The sequence below is a fragment of the Elgaria multicarinata genome, chromosome 1 (genome assembly GCF_023053635.1).
Source record: "Elgaria multicarinata webbii isolate HBS135686 ecotype San Diego chromosome 1, rElgMul1.1.pri, whole genome shotgun sequence".
Taxonomy (NCBI): Eukaryota; Metazoa; Chordata; class Lepidosauria; order Squamata; family Anguidae; genus Elgaria; species Elgaria multicarinata.
In genome coordinates this window covers 18,397,165-18,415,571 of record NC_086171.1, presented here as the reverse complement: position 1 = coordinate 18,415,571, position 18,407 = coordinate 18,397,165, and the positions used below count along the sequence as shown (strand labels likewise).

At 41.0% G+C, this 18,407-nt stretch overlaps 1 protein-coding gene across 1 annotated transcript in view; it reads left to right on the top strand.

Moving 5' to 3' along the window:
- Window positions 1–317: 317 nt before the first annotated feature.
- The window catches only part of LOC134413416 (rap guanine nucleotide exchange factor 5-like), a 64,458-nt gene continuing 46,368 nt past the window's right edge, over window positions 318–18,407 (top strand). The window contains exon 1 of the mRNA XM_063147593.1: window positions 318–517. Within this exon, the coding sequence (XP_063003663.1) occupies window positions 349–517 (169 nt within the window). The 5' untranslated portion in view covers window positions 318–348. The remainder of the gene's footprint in view (window positions 518–18,407) is intronic.

Here is an 18,407-nt window from a genome sequence, read left to right as displayed (position 1 = left end):
CTTAGGCTCCTGGCGCATTCGCTGCACCTGTGGGATGAACGCCTCCCGCCGGGGCCTACTTTGGCCGGGGAAGCTCCCTTCCCGCGCAATTTGAGCTTCGTGACTAGCGAGGAACACGCAGGTTCCCCCCACCCTGCCCCCAGCTTTCCCTTCCCATCCCAAAGCCAACGGAGGAGGCGGGGAACGCCGTCCCTGCTATGACAGCTGCCAAGGCGCTCGCCTGCAAGGCGCGCTTTGCATAACAAGAGAAAGGTGTGTGCGCGCGCGAGCGAGCGAGCGTGAGGCTGCCGAAGCAGGAAGAAGGAGGCGGTGAGCGAGCACGGCGGGCTCCTCGGGAATTTAGCATGCATGGCTGGGGGCTCCGTCAAGATGCAGCCCGCGTGTGACAGGGCCGACTCGTTGCTCCTCAGCCGGAGCCCCTCCGGCGCCAGAGACCAGGAGCAGCAAGTGCAGCTGCGGCAAAAGCTGAGGGAACTGCCGGCGTTGCTCCGGAGCGGACTGACGCTGCGGAGGAAGAGCTCAGCCGCCGGGGGCCGGGTGAGTGAGAGACCCGTCGCGTGCCCCCAGGAGCCCCAGCTTAGTATAGTAGGGAGCCCTGTCCTGCCCGGGGCTGTTTAGCCTTCCGGCCTCGTAGACCAATGGGCGGTCTGGGAATCCAGGCAAACCCTTGCGGTGCTTTCTCTGCGTGCGTTTTGCACTTCGCATGGTTTTTTAAAAAAACAGCAATCCCTCATGCACACGACTTATGCACAGTTACACATGAGTAGCCGCCATGGGAAAAGAAGGGGAGTCTGGGCTTCACAGAAACGGCGTAGTAAGGCTACAGCCCTAAATCATTTCGCATCCTAACGCAAGCCTCGTCAAAGTCCGTGGGGTTTACAAAACCTACGGCGATCTAAGGTTTGGGGGCCTTCAGGTAGTGGCTTAAACACGCTGAATTTAAGACTATATGCATGTGGTCGCGGTTAGGGTAGAGGCCTGCTGAGAGGAGGAAGGATGTGAGGAGGCCACTGACTTCCCTTTGGAATTATTTACTCGAGAGTAATTAGGATTGTAGTTTAATTTTAGCCATAGTTATGTAGAAGTAAGCTCCACTGACTTCCATGGGATTTTATCCCAGGAGCGCATGGATAAGATTAAACAGTTAGTTTTAAGGCATTCCAAAGGAGTGTCCCTAGTGTACTGCTTTGGCTTCTGAAAACTGTTGTGACCATCTTATTGAGGCATGAGCTTTGGCAGGTTATGTATTTTTATGCTGTTATCAGCCAGTTTCATCCTTCTGATGAAGCAATGTGTTGCTCATGTCACAATATGCCAGTTAATCCGTCAGGCGTTGTGGCACTTTTGAAGATATAGTGATTTACTTATTTGCAGCTCGATGCTGTACACAAGTTGCTTAGGCATATAACCCTTGCTTAGGTGCATCTTTCATTGCCTTGAGTAGGATTCCTTCCAAGGCAAGCAGAGATAGGGTTTCAGCTTTGTCCTTTGACATAAGCTATTCAGGTGAATAGTTTAAATGAAATGTGATGGAGCTAATTTGCAGAAGATGACATGCAAGGCATTCTGGTATGCATTCTGTGGACAATATAATGTGTTGGGCTTGCTGATCATGCACCCAGTCAGCTGCAATTTCAGTGTCTTTAGTGCTGTGAATTGTTGTTGGATGTATGAGGGTTGTCAATATCACTGGTACAGAAGATAATTGCAGCTGTTTGTTTACTGTGTCTTGCTACAGGATATCATCTTTAATTTGTGTCTATCTCCTACTGATGAATCATCAGAAATGTAACGGATAGGGCTACAATCTGATTAATGGTTTAAGTGTGGGTTCGAAGTCCTTCGCCTATCCTGTGCCCTGGTGCCAAGAGCTAAGCAAGGCAAGAGGAAGATAGAGGCAATTATACCTTCATTCTGAAATGTAAAAAGCGTTTAGATGGGCCTCTGAGCCCATCAAACTCGCTTTTGGTGGTCTGGGAGGGAAATGGAGAGGCCATAGGATATTGCGCAACCTGGCCTCTCCTCTTTTTCCCCACCAGCATGCCCATTTTTCTCCCTCTCAGAACAATGTCCAGTTATGATCTTATAAGATAAGCTTGTGGTGGGTAGGAGGGGAGATAGGTGAAGAGGGAAGAGGGAAGATCTATAATCAGATCCCTTCATAGTTCTGTCAACAGGCCCAGAGCAAGAGATCTTTAGTACACCACAGATGCTGTCTAGGGTCCTCAGGATTCCTCACTAGATAAATTTTAGTTTTAGTCTAGACCAGTGGTTCCCAAAGTGGGCGGTACTGCCCCCTTGGGGTGAGTGGGATTGCATAAGGGGGCGTTAAGAGGCAGGGGGCCACTCGAGGTGGTCTTTTCTGAGAAGCACCTCTCCTGAAGGTCTTAAAACCCAGGGACATTTTTATGGGAGAAGGTAGTTTGGTCCCAAGCCATATAGGGGAAGAATCCACACATGTATTAATACCGTTTAAGAAGAGTCCTTTTAACGGTGAATTGAAATGTTTCAAAAGCACCAAAACGCTAATGAAGAGGCGGGTGCTTTGGATTTTGAATAAATATTCAATTAATTGTTACTGTTTTGAATTTTATTGCTATTATCTTCCTTAGTGGATCGTTGAAAACAGCTATTCTGAATAATGATTTTTATAATGTAGGGTAGGGCACACTGGGCATGAGTTTGTGGAACCAAGGGGGCAGTTACCTGAAAAAGTTCGGGAACCACTGGTCTAGATTGTGGTCCTATACACACTGGAGTAAGTCCCAGTAAAGTCCAGTGGGGCCCTCTTAGACACCCATAAGATTGTATTATTGAGAGCCCTCAATGACTGGAGCCCCCAAAGTTGGGGGTTTCTGATCATCCAGTGCAGGGTGGGAGGAACGGCAGAGGCTATCCTCACCTCCTTGTTATCTTGCCCTGTATTTTTCATTAGATGAGCTTCGCCCCACCCATCTAGCTGGTGCTTCAGTGGGGAGGCTAGAAGAGGCCTCTCTAATCTCCTCCTTTCCCCATCTGCCAAAATGCCCCTTTTTCTTCCTCTCTGAGGTCAGCCTTAGAGCCCAGCCAGTGCACTTTATTCTATGCCAGCTGCAAGGGCTCGGGGGTGGGGGTGGGGGTGGGGGTGGATCTCCAATTTACCTTTCTGAATTTGGTGAATTTTCTTTGTCCTCAGAGTGGGGAATCTCCACTACCCTATGGCCTTCAGACAATGTCTAGGGACCATAGGATTGCTCCCATAATCATTCTATTGATTAAGTTTGCATATGGTAACATAATTCTGTAGCAAGCTTTGTTTCTAGATGATGCACGCATGTGTTGTAGTGGCTGTCATCTTAGAAGAGGCATTCTTCCAGTAAGAGATGGGACAATGCCTCCTAAGATGATGCTTGCCATCTACACTTTTTATAAGCACTTTAATTTAAAATAGTAATTTTATAAAAACATTTTAGCTGCCCAATTAATTGGGGCATCATTTTTGGTTGGGTCATTCTTAACCCCCCCCCCCAAATAAATAAAGCATTACATCCCTATTAATGAGCTGTCTTCTTTTGGCATCCATAGACCCATTGTTTTGTTCTGCATTTATAGCAGGCAGAGAACTCGTTTTTAGTCACCTGCTAAACCAATTGCCTAACATGTTTGGTATCAGCTTTGCGAGGGCAAATCATGGATACATGTTTCTTTAATGATAGAAATAATTGTGATTAATCCAGAAAAAATGTACAGTTTCATTATATCATCTATATGTTACATTTGAGGCAAAATTCATTTTTGATAAGCCTTGTAAGGCTTATATAACTGCATTGAGCCTCTGACATTTAGGAACATGTGAATAATGCAGGTTAGAGATTAGCTGCCTTATGGGGAATAGGTTACATATGGCATTTAAATACTGGTGTAAGCACAGTAATTCTCTTAAATATTATATGTGTACCCAAAGCTCTGTACAAACAGTAATTACTTATGAAAATTATACTTGTATGGCATCAGGAAGCTCTGAAATGAGGTTGCTCACAAATAGCACATTTGCCACGTCCTAGTTAAGACTGTCCTTCATTAGTCTATGTGAGTTATAAAAGTGTAATTACTGTTGTCATATCCAATTTTGCAAAAGGGATACCAAAATAGAGAGAGGATAAATGGCAATCATAAGGCAGCTGAGTGACACACCCGAAAATGTAGACAAAAATCTTTGCCTCCCAGTCATGTATTTCTGAAGCTAGTTATTAGTCTTAAATTATGAGTAGACTAAGAAGAACTGATGTGAATAAATTGTAATGCTAATATGTGTAGGTGATGTGGTTTGGTTTGTGTGTGCAACATTGTGTATATATTGTGACATACACATTGGATTTGTTGACTCATCAGGCAATGAAAACATTCTGAAGACTTAAGTGTCTAGAGTTGCTATATCATTGGAGAGACACGTGGGCATTCAATAGGAACCACAAAGGCTGATGTTAAATTGTTTTAAACTTGAAGGGGGGGGGGAAGAAAAATCTTGGAACTCAGTATTTGTGGGCAGTTAAAGCAGATTCTCATCACCATAGAATAGTGGAGTTGGAAGGGGCCTATAAGGCCATCTCCTTATCTGAATTAATGTGCTGCCAGAAAAAGTTCTGATATTATGTGTGCTTGTGCAGAGATCACAATGGAAGTGCAAATAGGAAATAGATTAGCCTTTCCCAACTTCCAGAACTTTTGGATTTCAGCTCCCATCAGCCCTGGCCAGGATAGCCAGTGTTCAGGGATGATGGGAACTGTAGTCTAAAACATTAGAACCAGGTTTGGGAAGGCTTATAGATGTTTAAAATGAGAAGAGATTGTACTTTAATTTGAAAAGAGCAAAATCAAGTATAGAGAGAATACTATTTTGCTGGAATGTTTAATGCTCTCTTCTAGCTTTTAGTTATTGGGGTGGGGGTGGGGGACTCCTACTGCAAATAGGTGCCAAAGCATTTTTAAAAACTGCAGGAATGAAAGATGTGATGGATGAAATGCTGGGAGGCTCAGCCAACCTGCACTGTAGTGACATGTCAGTAGATCTGCACACACAGCAGCATGACTGTATTATGGAATGATGTGGGGGATGTAATAAGGTGGGTTTTAATGGATTGTAAGGGTTCATGGATAGATGGATGGATGCAACAAATAATGTTGTTGCAATTGAACACTACCAGTACTTTGTGAATGCAACCCTCTGGCTATCATTATTGCCACCCCTTAGTGATTGTGTAACAGAGTTCAGGATGCTATAGCAAATGGGCTGATGACATCCCCTAAAGAAATACTTTATATATTCCAACATCATATGAGGGCAATGGGCTGTTATCTCTTGGATAGTTCAGAAACACCTCTCCAGCTTTCTTATTCCGTGTTGATAAAGTGTTGTAACACTGGTATTCCATGTTGTAGTTTTAGTTCGTGTATGTGAGGCTTTCAGTGGACAGCACTACCTTTCGTGTTTTGTGTAGAAGTATTATCAAAGGGGATATGTGCATTCTGTTCCTTGGACTTGTGTGAGGGGTTTCCTCTTTGTTTTCACTCTCGTTTGAATAAGGTGGATTCTAAGGAGCTCATTGTACAGTTTGCATCAGTGCATGGAGAACCTGCCTTAAGGGCAGTGAATTAGATCAGCCCCTATGATTCCATGAATATTTGAAATTGGGGACATAGATCATAGAGAAGTAGCATTTGCTTTAAAGCTGTAATTTATATTTGTGGCCTTTAGTTTTTAAAGCCTGAACTTTTATTGCCATGGAGATTCAATTTAGATAATTTGTAGCATGTGTCATTATGTGACTAAAAATAAACCCTTTGTATAATACTGAGCTTTTCATATCGTAACTCTCTATTTAGATATTCCCAAAGTAAAATAAATCAAGATAAGCATCTTGCCATGTTTTCCTTTACTCTTTTAACTGGTTTGTGCAGCAGTGGTGGAAATATGTAAATAAAGAATAAACATGCTACTTTTCTTTTCAGATATCAATTGTGATTTTTTTTCCACAGTTAAAATATTGCGAATCTTTCCCCTTTTGGATTTAATAATCAATACTACCATCATTTTAGTGGATTCTCTCCTTTTCATTTTCTTTTTCTTTTTCTTCATTTGGATCCAGCAGATTTTTGATGGTAAAGACACTGCATCTTTAGGAAAAGAGGTGCTGGTGTTAAGTTTATCAAGAAATACTCTCTGAAAGAGAAGTCCTTCCTCCTAATCTTTGATGTGCTGGGGATCTTTTTAATTATTCAGTAAGAGGAAACTGAACTCTGCTGAACAACTTTAGGGACACATTCATCCATTCACTTTCCAAAGAAAAGTCCTGACATTGGAAACAGATGCTAAGGCTGAGCTACAGTGAGTCCTAGGAAAAATTCAGTCCTACAAATCCACCCAGTGTCCCATAAAATCCCTTTTATCTTAAGCTTAGTTGCTAAGTTTGGTGTCTTCACATGAAATGTCTAGTTTAGAATTGCACTGCTTTCATCCTATAGGGGCTTCAAGCTCATTCCCTACTGTATGGTGCAGAGAGTAATTGGGGGTATGGATTGATTTGTACTACTACATTTGAGACATGCTTTTTTTGGTCTAATGGGCATATTAGCCCATTCATAAATTCTGAAAATATGAAATTAGCTGAATTCAAGAGTTGGGTGCCCACAAACCTTGTCCTAATCTATTCTAAACAGCAATGAATTGATAAAATTTGGGAGACCATGATTTATACCATACAAACTTACAGCACATGGATCAAGGAAAGAACTGCAATTATGGCATCTCAATTTAGTTTTTCTCTTCTATGTGTAAACCCTTCAAGCTTCTGAACACGTTCCAGTCAAACTAAATGCATATATCTGATATGACTATGATTTGGCTGTATATTTTATGCACCCAAACACTTTCAATAAACTCAGTTTTACAAGCTCACATATTCTCCTCTTCCTCCACATATATAGTACTTTAAAGCATTCAAAGTGCTTCAAGTTATATAATGTTAATCCTTACCACAGTTATGTAACATAAATCAGCATTATTATTATCCCCCATATTGTACCTGTGGGGACTGAGCCTGAGAGAGTAGCTTACCTAAAGCCACTTGGTAAATTCAGAGCAGAGGTGAGAATCAAAGCAGGGACTCAGCCACTCCATCGTACTAACTAACATACTAAAGAACTGTAAGCAGTAAGCCTGTATTTCACTCTTAATTAGTGATCTTGTTATGTGGTGGCCTTTCTGTATGTGTTGCCTGTATTATTAACATTATTTCAAAATAAATGTGCGTTTGTCAGTTGATTAAAACAACACTTTTGAAAGAGCAGTTTTGAAACAAAAAAGCATGTGTTGTAGCAAACATCACCATGCCACCTTTTCTTAAAATGGCATTTGACACCTGCATAGAAGTAGGGTGAGTATATAGAAAGGAGGACAGGGCTCTTGTATCTTTAACAGTTGTACAGAAAATGGTATTTCAGCAGGTGTCATTTGTATGCATGCAGCACCTGGTGTAATTCCCTCTTCATCACAACAGTTAAAGCTCCAGGAGCCCTGCTCTCCTTTGTATCTGGTCACTCTAATATAGCTCCTGCAGCTTTAACTGTTGTGATGAAGAGGGAATTTCACCAGGTGCTGCATGCATACATGTTATAATTTTGTCCTTTAGGACAAAATACGTCTTCATCTACCTTCCCATTTGGAGGCTCAGAGGCTGGCATCAAGGAATAGGGCTCTGTAGGTGGTAGTCCTTCAGTTCTGGAAGCCTCCCCCAAGGGAAGCTTGGCTAAGGACGACACTGTTATCTTCTCGGCACCAGGCTAAGACTTTCCTGTTCTCCTAGGCTTTTAAGGATTTTTTTTTAAAGTCTTAAAGAGTATTTTAAACATTTCCTTGTTTATGTGTTTTATTATTCTTGTCCCTGCAATCTGGTTTTATCTTATACCTGAGATTATATTCTGTGTTGAGTTGATCCATTTATTAGTTTTATATGGTTGGTTTCAGTTCATTTCATTTTTATATTATGTTTTGATAAAATGGCTAGAGAAATTTATTTTATGAGGCTCTTAAATATGGCTCTCCCTCTACTCGCCTGCCTGTATCTTTAAAATATGCAGAGGAGATTCTTCTCCAGCCTCCCATTATGACCCCCTGCTCCTGAGTTCAGTAAAAAACAATATTTGGGGGAGGGGGTAAATGGCATCCATAGTGGTAATAGAGTGCCAAAAGGGTAAAAATGAGCTTGTATGCTAATTTTGATCCTTTTAGTGCTTCATATCAGTTTTATTTTTTTAAAAAAGGCACCCACAGTGAATCTGGGGGCGAAAATGTCCCCCCCCCACACCCAACAGTTGCTCACCCCTGGTATAGGCAAACCCCTCTCTTCTAAATAAGAGACATCAACAGAAGCTGCTACTAAATGAGCTGTTTTCATCCATACTCCACATTCAAAGGGGAAACCATCAGGTATTGCTATAGATTTCATATAAGATATAACAAGCAGTGTGTGTACATACTCGGAATCTGTGCAAAATGGGCAGGGGGGCTACAAGAAAATCCCTTAGTTAAAAAATCAAGTCTAAAGTTATATGATCAAGGAATTTTGAATAGGAGTATTTTAACCAAAAAATTCTGGCTGAATTCCAGGTTGACTAATTACATTTTGCCTGTGTAATAATTGCTATGGCATTTCAGATGGAAATGATGGCCATTTACTGTCATAAACCACTGATGTGCACTGTTAAAAGAGCTGCTTCATTTCATCCCATAGGTGGTTGCATTTTGGTACAACATGAAGTGACTTTAGAATATGGAGATGCCATACAACATGAGTATACATCCTTATCTTTTTAAAATGTGCATGTATTTTTTAAAAAATCAATACTACAGTAAACATTGTGAGTTACGTGGCTTGATGTCTTATAGTCCCTTTATCAAACCTTTTCAAATAACAAGGTTTATGCTTAAGTTTATTTCTTATTAACAGTTATAGATGTTTTCTAAAAAGTAATCAAGGTGGTGCACAGCATTTTTTTAAAAAAAGAAACCTTAAAACAACAAAAATAAGAATAAAAAGAGTAAAACATTAGAATGTTAAAAGTTCATAATTTAAAAGGCTACATTAAAAAGATATGCTTTCACACACTTTTTAAAACCAATGAACCATTTACTGGGGGCCAATAAACATATTTGACAGCCTTTTCCTGAATGCCTGATGAACAGGTCTCTTGGTAATGCACCACCGCCCCCCGCAAAAGTGCCTCTTCTGCAGATTCTAATGTGTGAACAGGTTCATAATAGACAGGTGGTCCCTTAGATAGCCAGGTCCAAAGCCATGGAAGAAGCAATCCTATGGCCCCTAGACATTGTTTGAGGGGCCATAGGAAATTGGATATTTCCCACTCTGAGGTCAGAGTCAGCACTCCCAGCTTGGAAAGGGGAGTCAGAGATCTGACCCTCCCCTCCCCCACCCCCTTGCAGCTGGAGCAGAAAGAACTGTGCCACTTGCCCTCCAAGTTTGGAAAAGTGACCTTGGAGTGGGGACAAAAGAGGCATTCCAGTGGGCAGGGATGGAAGGAGACCAGAGAGGCTAGGATATGAGCTATCCTGAGGCTTCACCTGTCGCCTTCCCTCACCCTCCAAAGCGCCATTGCTAGATGGGGTGGGGTGGGGTGGGGAGGGGAAGCCCATCTAGTGAAAAATGCAGGGCAGAAGGATGGGGAGGCAAAAGTCAAGAGGGCAGCCCACATGGTTCTTTCTGCACTGGTGGGGTTGAGGAGGGGGTGGATCTCCAACTCCCCCTTCAGAAATCGGAGCACTGACTCTGAGGTTGGAATCCTGTAGCCCCTCAGACACTGTCTAGGAGTGATCGGATTGCTCCCTTAGTAGATATAAACCCACTGTAACAATATTCAGAGCTTGCCTTGTAAGCTTTCAGGTATGAGCTAACCCACTGCTATTGTCTCACCTAATATGGTGGTGGTTTCGGTTTTGGATGTGGTTAGAGTATATAATCCAGCCATCTCTCTGTCATGACTGCTCCTGCAGGGATAGTTTTACTTCCTACTAATTCCATTTCACTACTGATGTTTTCCTGCAAAACCTTAAGAAACATATAATTGTATTAAAAAAATAAATACCCAGCCCTTCATCTGTTGTGTTTTTCTTTCTTAAAAAAATATTTTTGGAAGGTGATTGTGACCAGTCTCTCCACTTTAGATCCACATCTCCAGGTTCTCTCCAAGTATCTGGGCAGGTGAATCAGGCAGGAAGCAGGTGGGAGGGAGCAGCAACTGGGTGCTAAGACATCCTAGGATAGGCTTCTAAGTGCTTAAACATCTAGGATCAGCTTCTAGGTGACAGAGCACAGGTCCAACAACTGTAATTCAGCAGCTGGCAATAGGTCAGCTACTTCATCTCCTGCAGTGTTCTCAAGATCTCAGGTATCTCCTCCCTAAATCTGGCTTCCCAGTCACCAGATCTGTCACTGGAGAACTGATACTTTAATTGAAGTAGGGTAACAGCATCAATGCAACAAAACTCCCCTCTCCCTCTCATTGCTACCATATCTGTCAGTGTTGGAACTTTGCCACTGGCTTTCTTTGCTTTCTAAAGGCACAAGTGTGCTCCCTTGTTTCAATGGTTCTGCCTTTTGAGTAAGAAAATCTCCCCACCTCTCGGCAAGCACCAAAATGTCAGCAGCAAGGAAAAGGAGTCTCATTGTCTTGTGTGGGGAAAAGAGTGTAGTTGTCTGGTGTAGGGATTAGATAATACACAATGAATAGGATTAGTTCTCATAAAGAACTATTTTTGGAAGTTCTTCCTCTAATCAGTTATTGATTGCTGGGAGTGAATATTTCATGTTGTTCCTCTGCACCTAAATGCAGAGGAACATATCAAGAGCTAGCTTTTCTTGCAATTGTATTAGTTAGAACAACTAGTCAAAGTGTAAAGTTTGAAAAATGGTACCTCTTCCCAATGGAAAACTACAGATGGTGCACCACATATGGCAGGGTTTAATTGCTTAGTCTGTCTTTTTGAAGAAACCATTGCTGTTGGGATGACATTCTTTAAAGAGCGCTATGGAACAATCAATCTGTTGTAGCCTGTTTTCTCAAACATTTTTTGTGACTGTCTGACATGAGCGGGGATTGATTACGCATCTTGCATGTTTTACATGATGAAGCAATTTAATTATTTTGTTCATTATATTTTTGATGATGCATTCCTGACTCCTATTAATATTTTTGTCCTGAAATTATAGGTATGTGAATTCATGTTTTGTAATGTTGCCTTCCCTTTTAAGTCATATGTATGTGGGCAACATACTTAAACCTAACCAGGATCTACACTACTGCTTTATAATGATTTATAATGGTTTTGACAAGTGTTCAGGCACAGGATGCATTGCATATACAATTTTCAAACCCTTTTTAACCCTGCTTGGTGTAGATCTGGCCCAAATAACACAAAATATTGGCTCTGCTGCCTCAGTTTTGTCTTTATGCTAGTGGTCACTGGAACCCTTTTTTAATACAACTAGCTGTACCCGGTGTAACATACGCTGTTGTAGTATATCTTAAAGTTTATTAATTAAATATCGCGGGGGTGCGGGCTGCTTGGAGGCCGCCAATACAGCGCCATCTGGCAGATCTGGGAGGTCGGGGGAGGGGGGAGCAAGTATCCCCCTCTCCCCGGGGTTCCTGTCAGTCTTGGGCCGCCCACCGAGCTCGCATGAGATTAGGCTGGGGCCTCGGCTTGCAGCAGGCGAGCGGCCTCCCACCCAGCCACCAAGGGCCCTGGCCGTGCCTCGCTCATGCTCCAGACCGTGGCACTGCCCCCTTCGTGGGGGGGGGGGGAAGCGAGCAAAAAGGCAGAAAGGGGGGTAGGATTACCTCGGAAAGCCCAAAGGAGTCGGGTGAGGGGCTTAGCAACCTGTATCAGCTGAAGCCTTTACGGAAGCATACCTAAGCGTTTTATATATATAGATAATTTTTGGACCACTTAAAGTACAATTCTATGCTTGTTTAGGGGGCGGGGGGAGTCCTAAAAGTCCCAGCTTAGAGATTTTTTTTAATGTCTAAACAAGCACAGGATTGCACCTTTAATCATAACGTAGAAATTGCTTAGAGGCTGTTGATTTAGATATTTTCATGGTGCCTTTAAAAATGCTCCTTCTCCCTGCTAGATAACCATTTTAGCTCAATATAGTTTGGTTCTTAAGTTCTTTCTTGTAGAAGCAAGTTCAAAGCTGCCTCAACTGTAACATGGCTGTGCACATCTATTTTTAGATGTACACCTTACCTTTTTAAAGATGTAAAACAGAACTTAATTCCTTTGTAAGCTGTGAACAAGATTTGTGATTTAGTGTTGAGGTTAGTGCATATTTATAGAAAACCCTAACATCCTTATTCTGAGTCAGCAGTTATAAAATACTTTCAACTCTGAAATCTAAACAATTGTTCTTGCAGAGTCAGGTTTTTGTTGGCTTCTGAGACAATACCAAAGCTAGACAGGAATAAAATGAAAAACTACATTATTCTAATAGGTAAACGTTTCCCAAAATAGATAAGGTGTTTAACAAACATACATTTAGAAGAATAGCTGACAAAGCTGCTATTTGTTAGTATTTCCTTAATGCTGAAAGAAAAGAAGCCATACTGAAGGTGAAATAGCTGGATTGATTGACACTATTTAAAAACAAAACACCAAAACAAACTGATGTGGTTGGTAATTCAGACTTCACCCACATTTAGAAGGGAATATTCTTATTGGCCAGATGAGTTTGAGTCTCTGGTTTCTTCTGTGTAGGGTTCTTTTTCTTCTTTTTTGGTGTGTGTATATGTGTGTGTTTTCCCCAGGAACAAGTTTGTATTACTTGGAACTGTTTATCCAGAACATGTGAGGATTTAAACTGGGTAAGCACCATTTGCCTGAATATGTGAGGGTAAGGCCCTGCACCTTATGTTCTTATGTGCACCAGACCCAACCCCCTCCATCCCCACAGCGAGGCCTGAAGGAGCTTTCTGATTACGGTTGCTTGAATGCAAGTAGAACTCAACACACAATTGAGTGGCACAGATGAAGCACCCCACCTCACAACTAACTTCAGTTGGATTGTGGCATTTGTGCTTCATAAAAGCTTTAACTCTGAAGGGACATGTATGTGCATATAGTGTTAATTACGATGTATCAAAGGCTGTAGCCTTATGCACAAGTAATTAAGACTCCGTGGACTTAGCAGGACTGACATCTAAGTAAATATGCTTACCAAATTCATTGTTAATTTAAAGTACAAATTCTGATCATTCTTGCCTTTCAGAATTCAGTATTAATTCATTGAAAGATAAAATAAATTTCAGCCTGTCATCTGAAAGGCAAAGCCGCTGTCTGAAATGCAATGAGGGAACACAACATACACATTACTTTTCAAGTTTTTGAAAACTGTTTATTGAAGCTTTTATATTGTACTGCCAAAAGTTATGCTTTGATCTGTTCTACTCCCTTCTAAAGTATGAAAGGCACAAAATAGCATATTATTCAGGCTCTTCTAAGATATAGCTGATGGCATAAAAATTGCAAGGATTTTACTTTGTTTCCTTAGCAACAGCTGTTTATGTTCATATTTATGCCCACCTCCCATTGTGGCATATGTCTGCTGTTTTGGACTAAAAGGTACAGTCTCCTTTCATTCATTATCCCCTTCCCAGACAAAGTAGCTGCCTTGAATCACCCATTTAGAACTAAATTCCTCCTTGTGAGCTGCACTATATGACATCTACAATGCATCGTTAAATTATGGTGTTAGCTTCCACAAAATGTGGTGATGTCCACCAAGTTAGACAGCTTAAAAAGGACAGCTGGGGCAAGGATAGATTCACAGAAGATAAGGCTGTTAATTGCTACCAGTCATAGAATCATAGAACCATAGAATAGTAGAGTTGGAAGGGGCTTATAAGGCCGTTGAGTCCCCAGGCTCCCATTCAGCTGTCTTATCTGACATAGATCTTTAGCTTGTCTTTTCTCTGGTAACATTTCCACCTTGGTTACTTCAATATCCATGGATAATCTCACAGACCCAGCTACTTTCTCTCTCTGACCTGCTCCTTTGCCCTGATTTCCCCACTCACTGACTTGACCATTCTCTTGATCAGGTGTTCTAAGGAATGCTTTATGTCAGATCTCCCTTTGATGGAATTCCACCTCTCTGACCCTCTTGTTGCTTTCAGTATTTCACACTTTCTGCCTCTTGCTCCTTTTGTGACTTAAAATTGATTGACATAGAGATGTTTCTTGACCTCCAACTGCCCCAAGTTTACCCCACTGGCAAGTACCGCTCCAGGAGATGAAATCACTCCTGCTTTGAAAATAGTATCAGAGCAGTACTCCCATGTGTTCCTGCTCCACTACACCACTGAACAGCACACAGAGATGTCTGAGGTTCCCTGATACAGCAGTGGAGTTAAAATGCACATGGAATTATAATGTCTTGGACATACAGTACAGAAGAAATGTGAAAGTGATGCTAGAGCCTGCATATTTTGTCTTGGAAAAGCTGCTTATTTTATAATGCTGATATCCATTTCTCAAAAATGGCAATATCTGCTAAGCTGGCAAGTGTGTGAGAATTATTTGCCTAGGCCTTTAGCAAACCGAGGAAATATATGTAAAAAGCAAGCTGTGTTCTAAATATGTTGTGAAACTCCTAAATGATTATTTTGAGTCATTTAGAAACTCCTAAATGATTATTTTGAAATGATTATTTTTTTTAAAAAAAGTAGTCTAATTATATAGATCTGGTTCTTGATAACATTTTAATTATGCTTTAATGATTGGATCCAGGGCTCCACTCATGGACGGGGCCACTATCTTAATTTCAATGATTCCCATCTTTCTCCTCAGCACCCAACTTGGTCCCCTGAGTCTCTGTATAACATTTTCACAGAGCTGGAGGGAACAGGGAGGGGGTGGGATTCACTTCTGCCAACTCAGTTGCACATACCTAAGTCTAGATTTAATCCTTAGTATAATGTTGTAATGTAGCTTGCCTTTATCAGTTGGGTTTGCAGTATGGCTAAAGCAAATGAGTAAATGGAGCTTACATTATATTTTCATGCATCTTCAGTCTTAGACTGCACTGAGTATTGGAGTAATTTGCCACCCAAGGCTATGTATCAGAACATAAAATCGATCCAGGGAAACTGTCTGATTGTAAATATTATGCACCACACATTGCTTCCCAGTTAACAAAATCCAGTACAAAGAGTGCCTTGTCACCCACCATTGTTGCCCACAGAGTCAGAGGTCTGAAGTATCCTATGTTCCTCAGCTGTCCCCTGAAGCAACGTAGGATTGCTCCCTAAATCAGATAAAGGCACATTTAAAATTCATTCTCTACCTGTATATGTGTGCAGAATTTTAGAAGCATTTATTACCATGGCTTTAAAATTAGACTGGAAAATGTGAAAATATTACTGGACCTTTTATCTCCATTTTGATTATTTCTATAAAAAGCTTGGATGTACTTTATGGGGATCTTACAATGGATTACTCTTCTCTCTAGTTATGTTCCCAACGTGCATTACAAAGGGTTTATGAACATAATTCCCTGTGCATTTTGCTGCAACTAATTTCACTTTATGTCAAAGGAATTGGATTCACTCACTCATAGCAGGATGTAGAGAACATGGTGTTAAAAATAGAGGTATTTCTAAATGAAAGCTTGGAAGTCAATTCTGGCAAAATGCAGTCTGACACATACTTTTAGTCTCTCTCTTTCTGATGTAAGCATTTCCTTCCAAAGTTTCCCCCTCTTCTAGAAATGACTTCATTGTAATGTTGTAGGAAATAAGATAATGTAAATAATTCCCTTTTTCGTTGATACTTTTTAGTTAACACAAAGAACTAAAGAACTCACTATTGTACTTTGAAGTAGCAATAATGTGTGCCTAGTTTTTCCAGTAATTATGTTTCAGAAATTGTTGCATTCATGTATTTGATAACATTTGTTTGCTTGACTAATAGATGTTATGTTCTCTCATGTTTGTATTTATGCATTATTATATTGCAACAGAACGTAAGAAAAATGTTGTTTACCTTGAATTGAGAGATGATGTGAGTCAGTCTTTGCATGTATTACTTGTGTGTAGAGCAATCACAGATATAATGGGGAGTGGGATCATGCCATTGTCCCACCTCGCACGTCATGTCCTCCGCTGATACTGCCTTCTTGCTGTCCAAGTAATGTGGAAATTGGCAAAGGGGCATCCACACTTGGGCAGCTACTCGCATGTATGATTGGTTCCCTGATTGCATGGATCGCATATGCACAAGTAATTGGTCATGCATAGAGAGTTTCTTTGTCAGATGTGAATGGTCAGTGGGGGATAAAACAATGGATGTGGTGCCAGCAGTGTAGACCCCATCTCTACTCTATCTGTGATTTTCGTGCATAGGAAAAAGCTCAGGTGCCTCTCATATTTGGTGGGGAAAGGTGGAATCTCTCTAGTTTGTTTTCTAATCCTCCCCAGATCCTTCCAGCGCCACAAAACATGTTCTAATAACCATTGATAGCCAATTTTCCCCACCCAAACAAAATGTCAGACATGGTTCCTACATAGCAGAGGGTGCGGTGAGGCCAGGCAAAGGCAATTTCAAGCCGCCACTCTTGCTTGCAATAATCAGCAGATCATTATTTGACTCACCAATTTCACCTTCCTTGTTAGTAGCTGCCAACAATAAAAAAAAATATATCCCCCACTGGAGAAACAACTGGTGGGTGTGTAACTGCATATTAGGCATACTGGAAATTTAGAGTGACGAAGAGACAGAGTTGCGTGCTTCCTTTTTATATGTGTGTTTTTTGCTTTGTGTGTTTGACAAATTAAAATAGGACCTACATCACCTGAATCTTAACCAAAGTTTTATACTGTGTTTCCTGCCATCAAGTACAAGTAAGAGAAGTCTGAAGGGGCAGACCCGTCAGAGTGTGAGCAGTATGAGATTATCAAGTGAGCCACTGAATAGGAAGAGATTAGCAAGTACAGTATCTTCCAATTTAAAACATGATAAAACTTGGTTCTGAGTTGACCAATAAAAGTAAGACCAGCTCTAGCTTCATTGGGATGCACTTCTCATATAGAGGATCATAGGTCTATAGATTTTAAAGAGGGTTGTGAATGTGGAATTTTTATTTTATTCTTCACCTTTCCACTCTATGCCCCTACTTGCGTCTTACTAAGAAAGATCTAAAGAATTTCCATTCTGTACTTTTCTACTAGTGTTGCAAATATAAAAATATTCTTAAATCAGTTAAGGTTATGTCAGCCTTCCCCTGCCTGGTGCCTGCCAGATGTTTTGGGTGACAACTTCCAGTATTCCTGATAGTTGTCGATGCTAGCTGGGGCTGATGGAAGTTGAAGTGCAAAACATCTGGAGGGTACCAGTTTAGTGAAGGCTGGGCTATGTAATTTGGATGACACAATGAGCATGTGGAAGTTCTAGAATATCCCCAATTTTGGGGGCCAATGGGTACATTTGGAATTTTGAGATAGCATCATGGACGGTAACACAAAATGGCTGCCATGGGGCTTCCCATTGATGAAATGGCTGCCATGGTGGGCATGGCCAGTCACAAAATGCCCATTTCCTAGAAGGCAAAGTGGTGAGGCTAAAACAAAAGTAAGTTGCCCAAGAACTTTAAAAATCAAGACGAAGCAGGGCATTAAGTTTGGGACCACAGTGTGTAGAAAAGCCCAATTAAAAACAAAACTATATGGCTTTTCTATATGCTAATTTACACTTTGATTTACATAGACATTTTATGAGTTTTTCATTTTTATGAATATTCTAAAACTTCCATGATAAACCTTTCATTGCTGGTATGATTTAAGGAGAAACTGTACAGCTGCTTAAACCATGTTTGCAATAAAAATAATTGAATGATTTCTTTTAGTCCCTTCTGCTTCACTGAATTTATGCTTAGACTTTCCTGCTATGCACCTAAGGCCCAGCACTGTAATTAAGTAGAAATAATGGTCTTTTGTTCAAAGTAGAATTAAACCTACAAGAAAGCTTTGTTTCCAAAGAATGAAAGGAAATTACTTTCCATGCCCATCTTCCCCAAACCCTATGCCCTATTCAAAATATTAAGTACCTTTTTGCTTTTGTTTTTTCCAGATTAGGGGGATTATATTTTTCAGGTTAATCCTGCTATCATGTAAGCATATTTGTAACACTGCTTTAGCTCCTGAATTGGGAGAGAATATGATACCATTACAGATTTCCCCACCCCTCCATACAATTTGAAACACTAGTTTGCTGAAACACTAGTTCTCTAGCACACTTAGTGAAGGTGGCAAGAGTTGACAATCATTAAAAAATGGGTCAGGATTCCCCCTTCTCTATTATC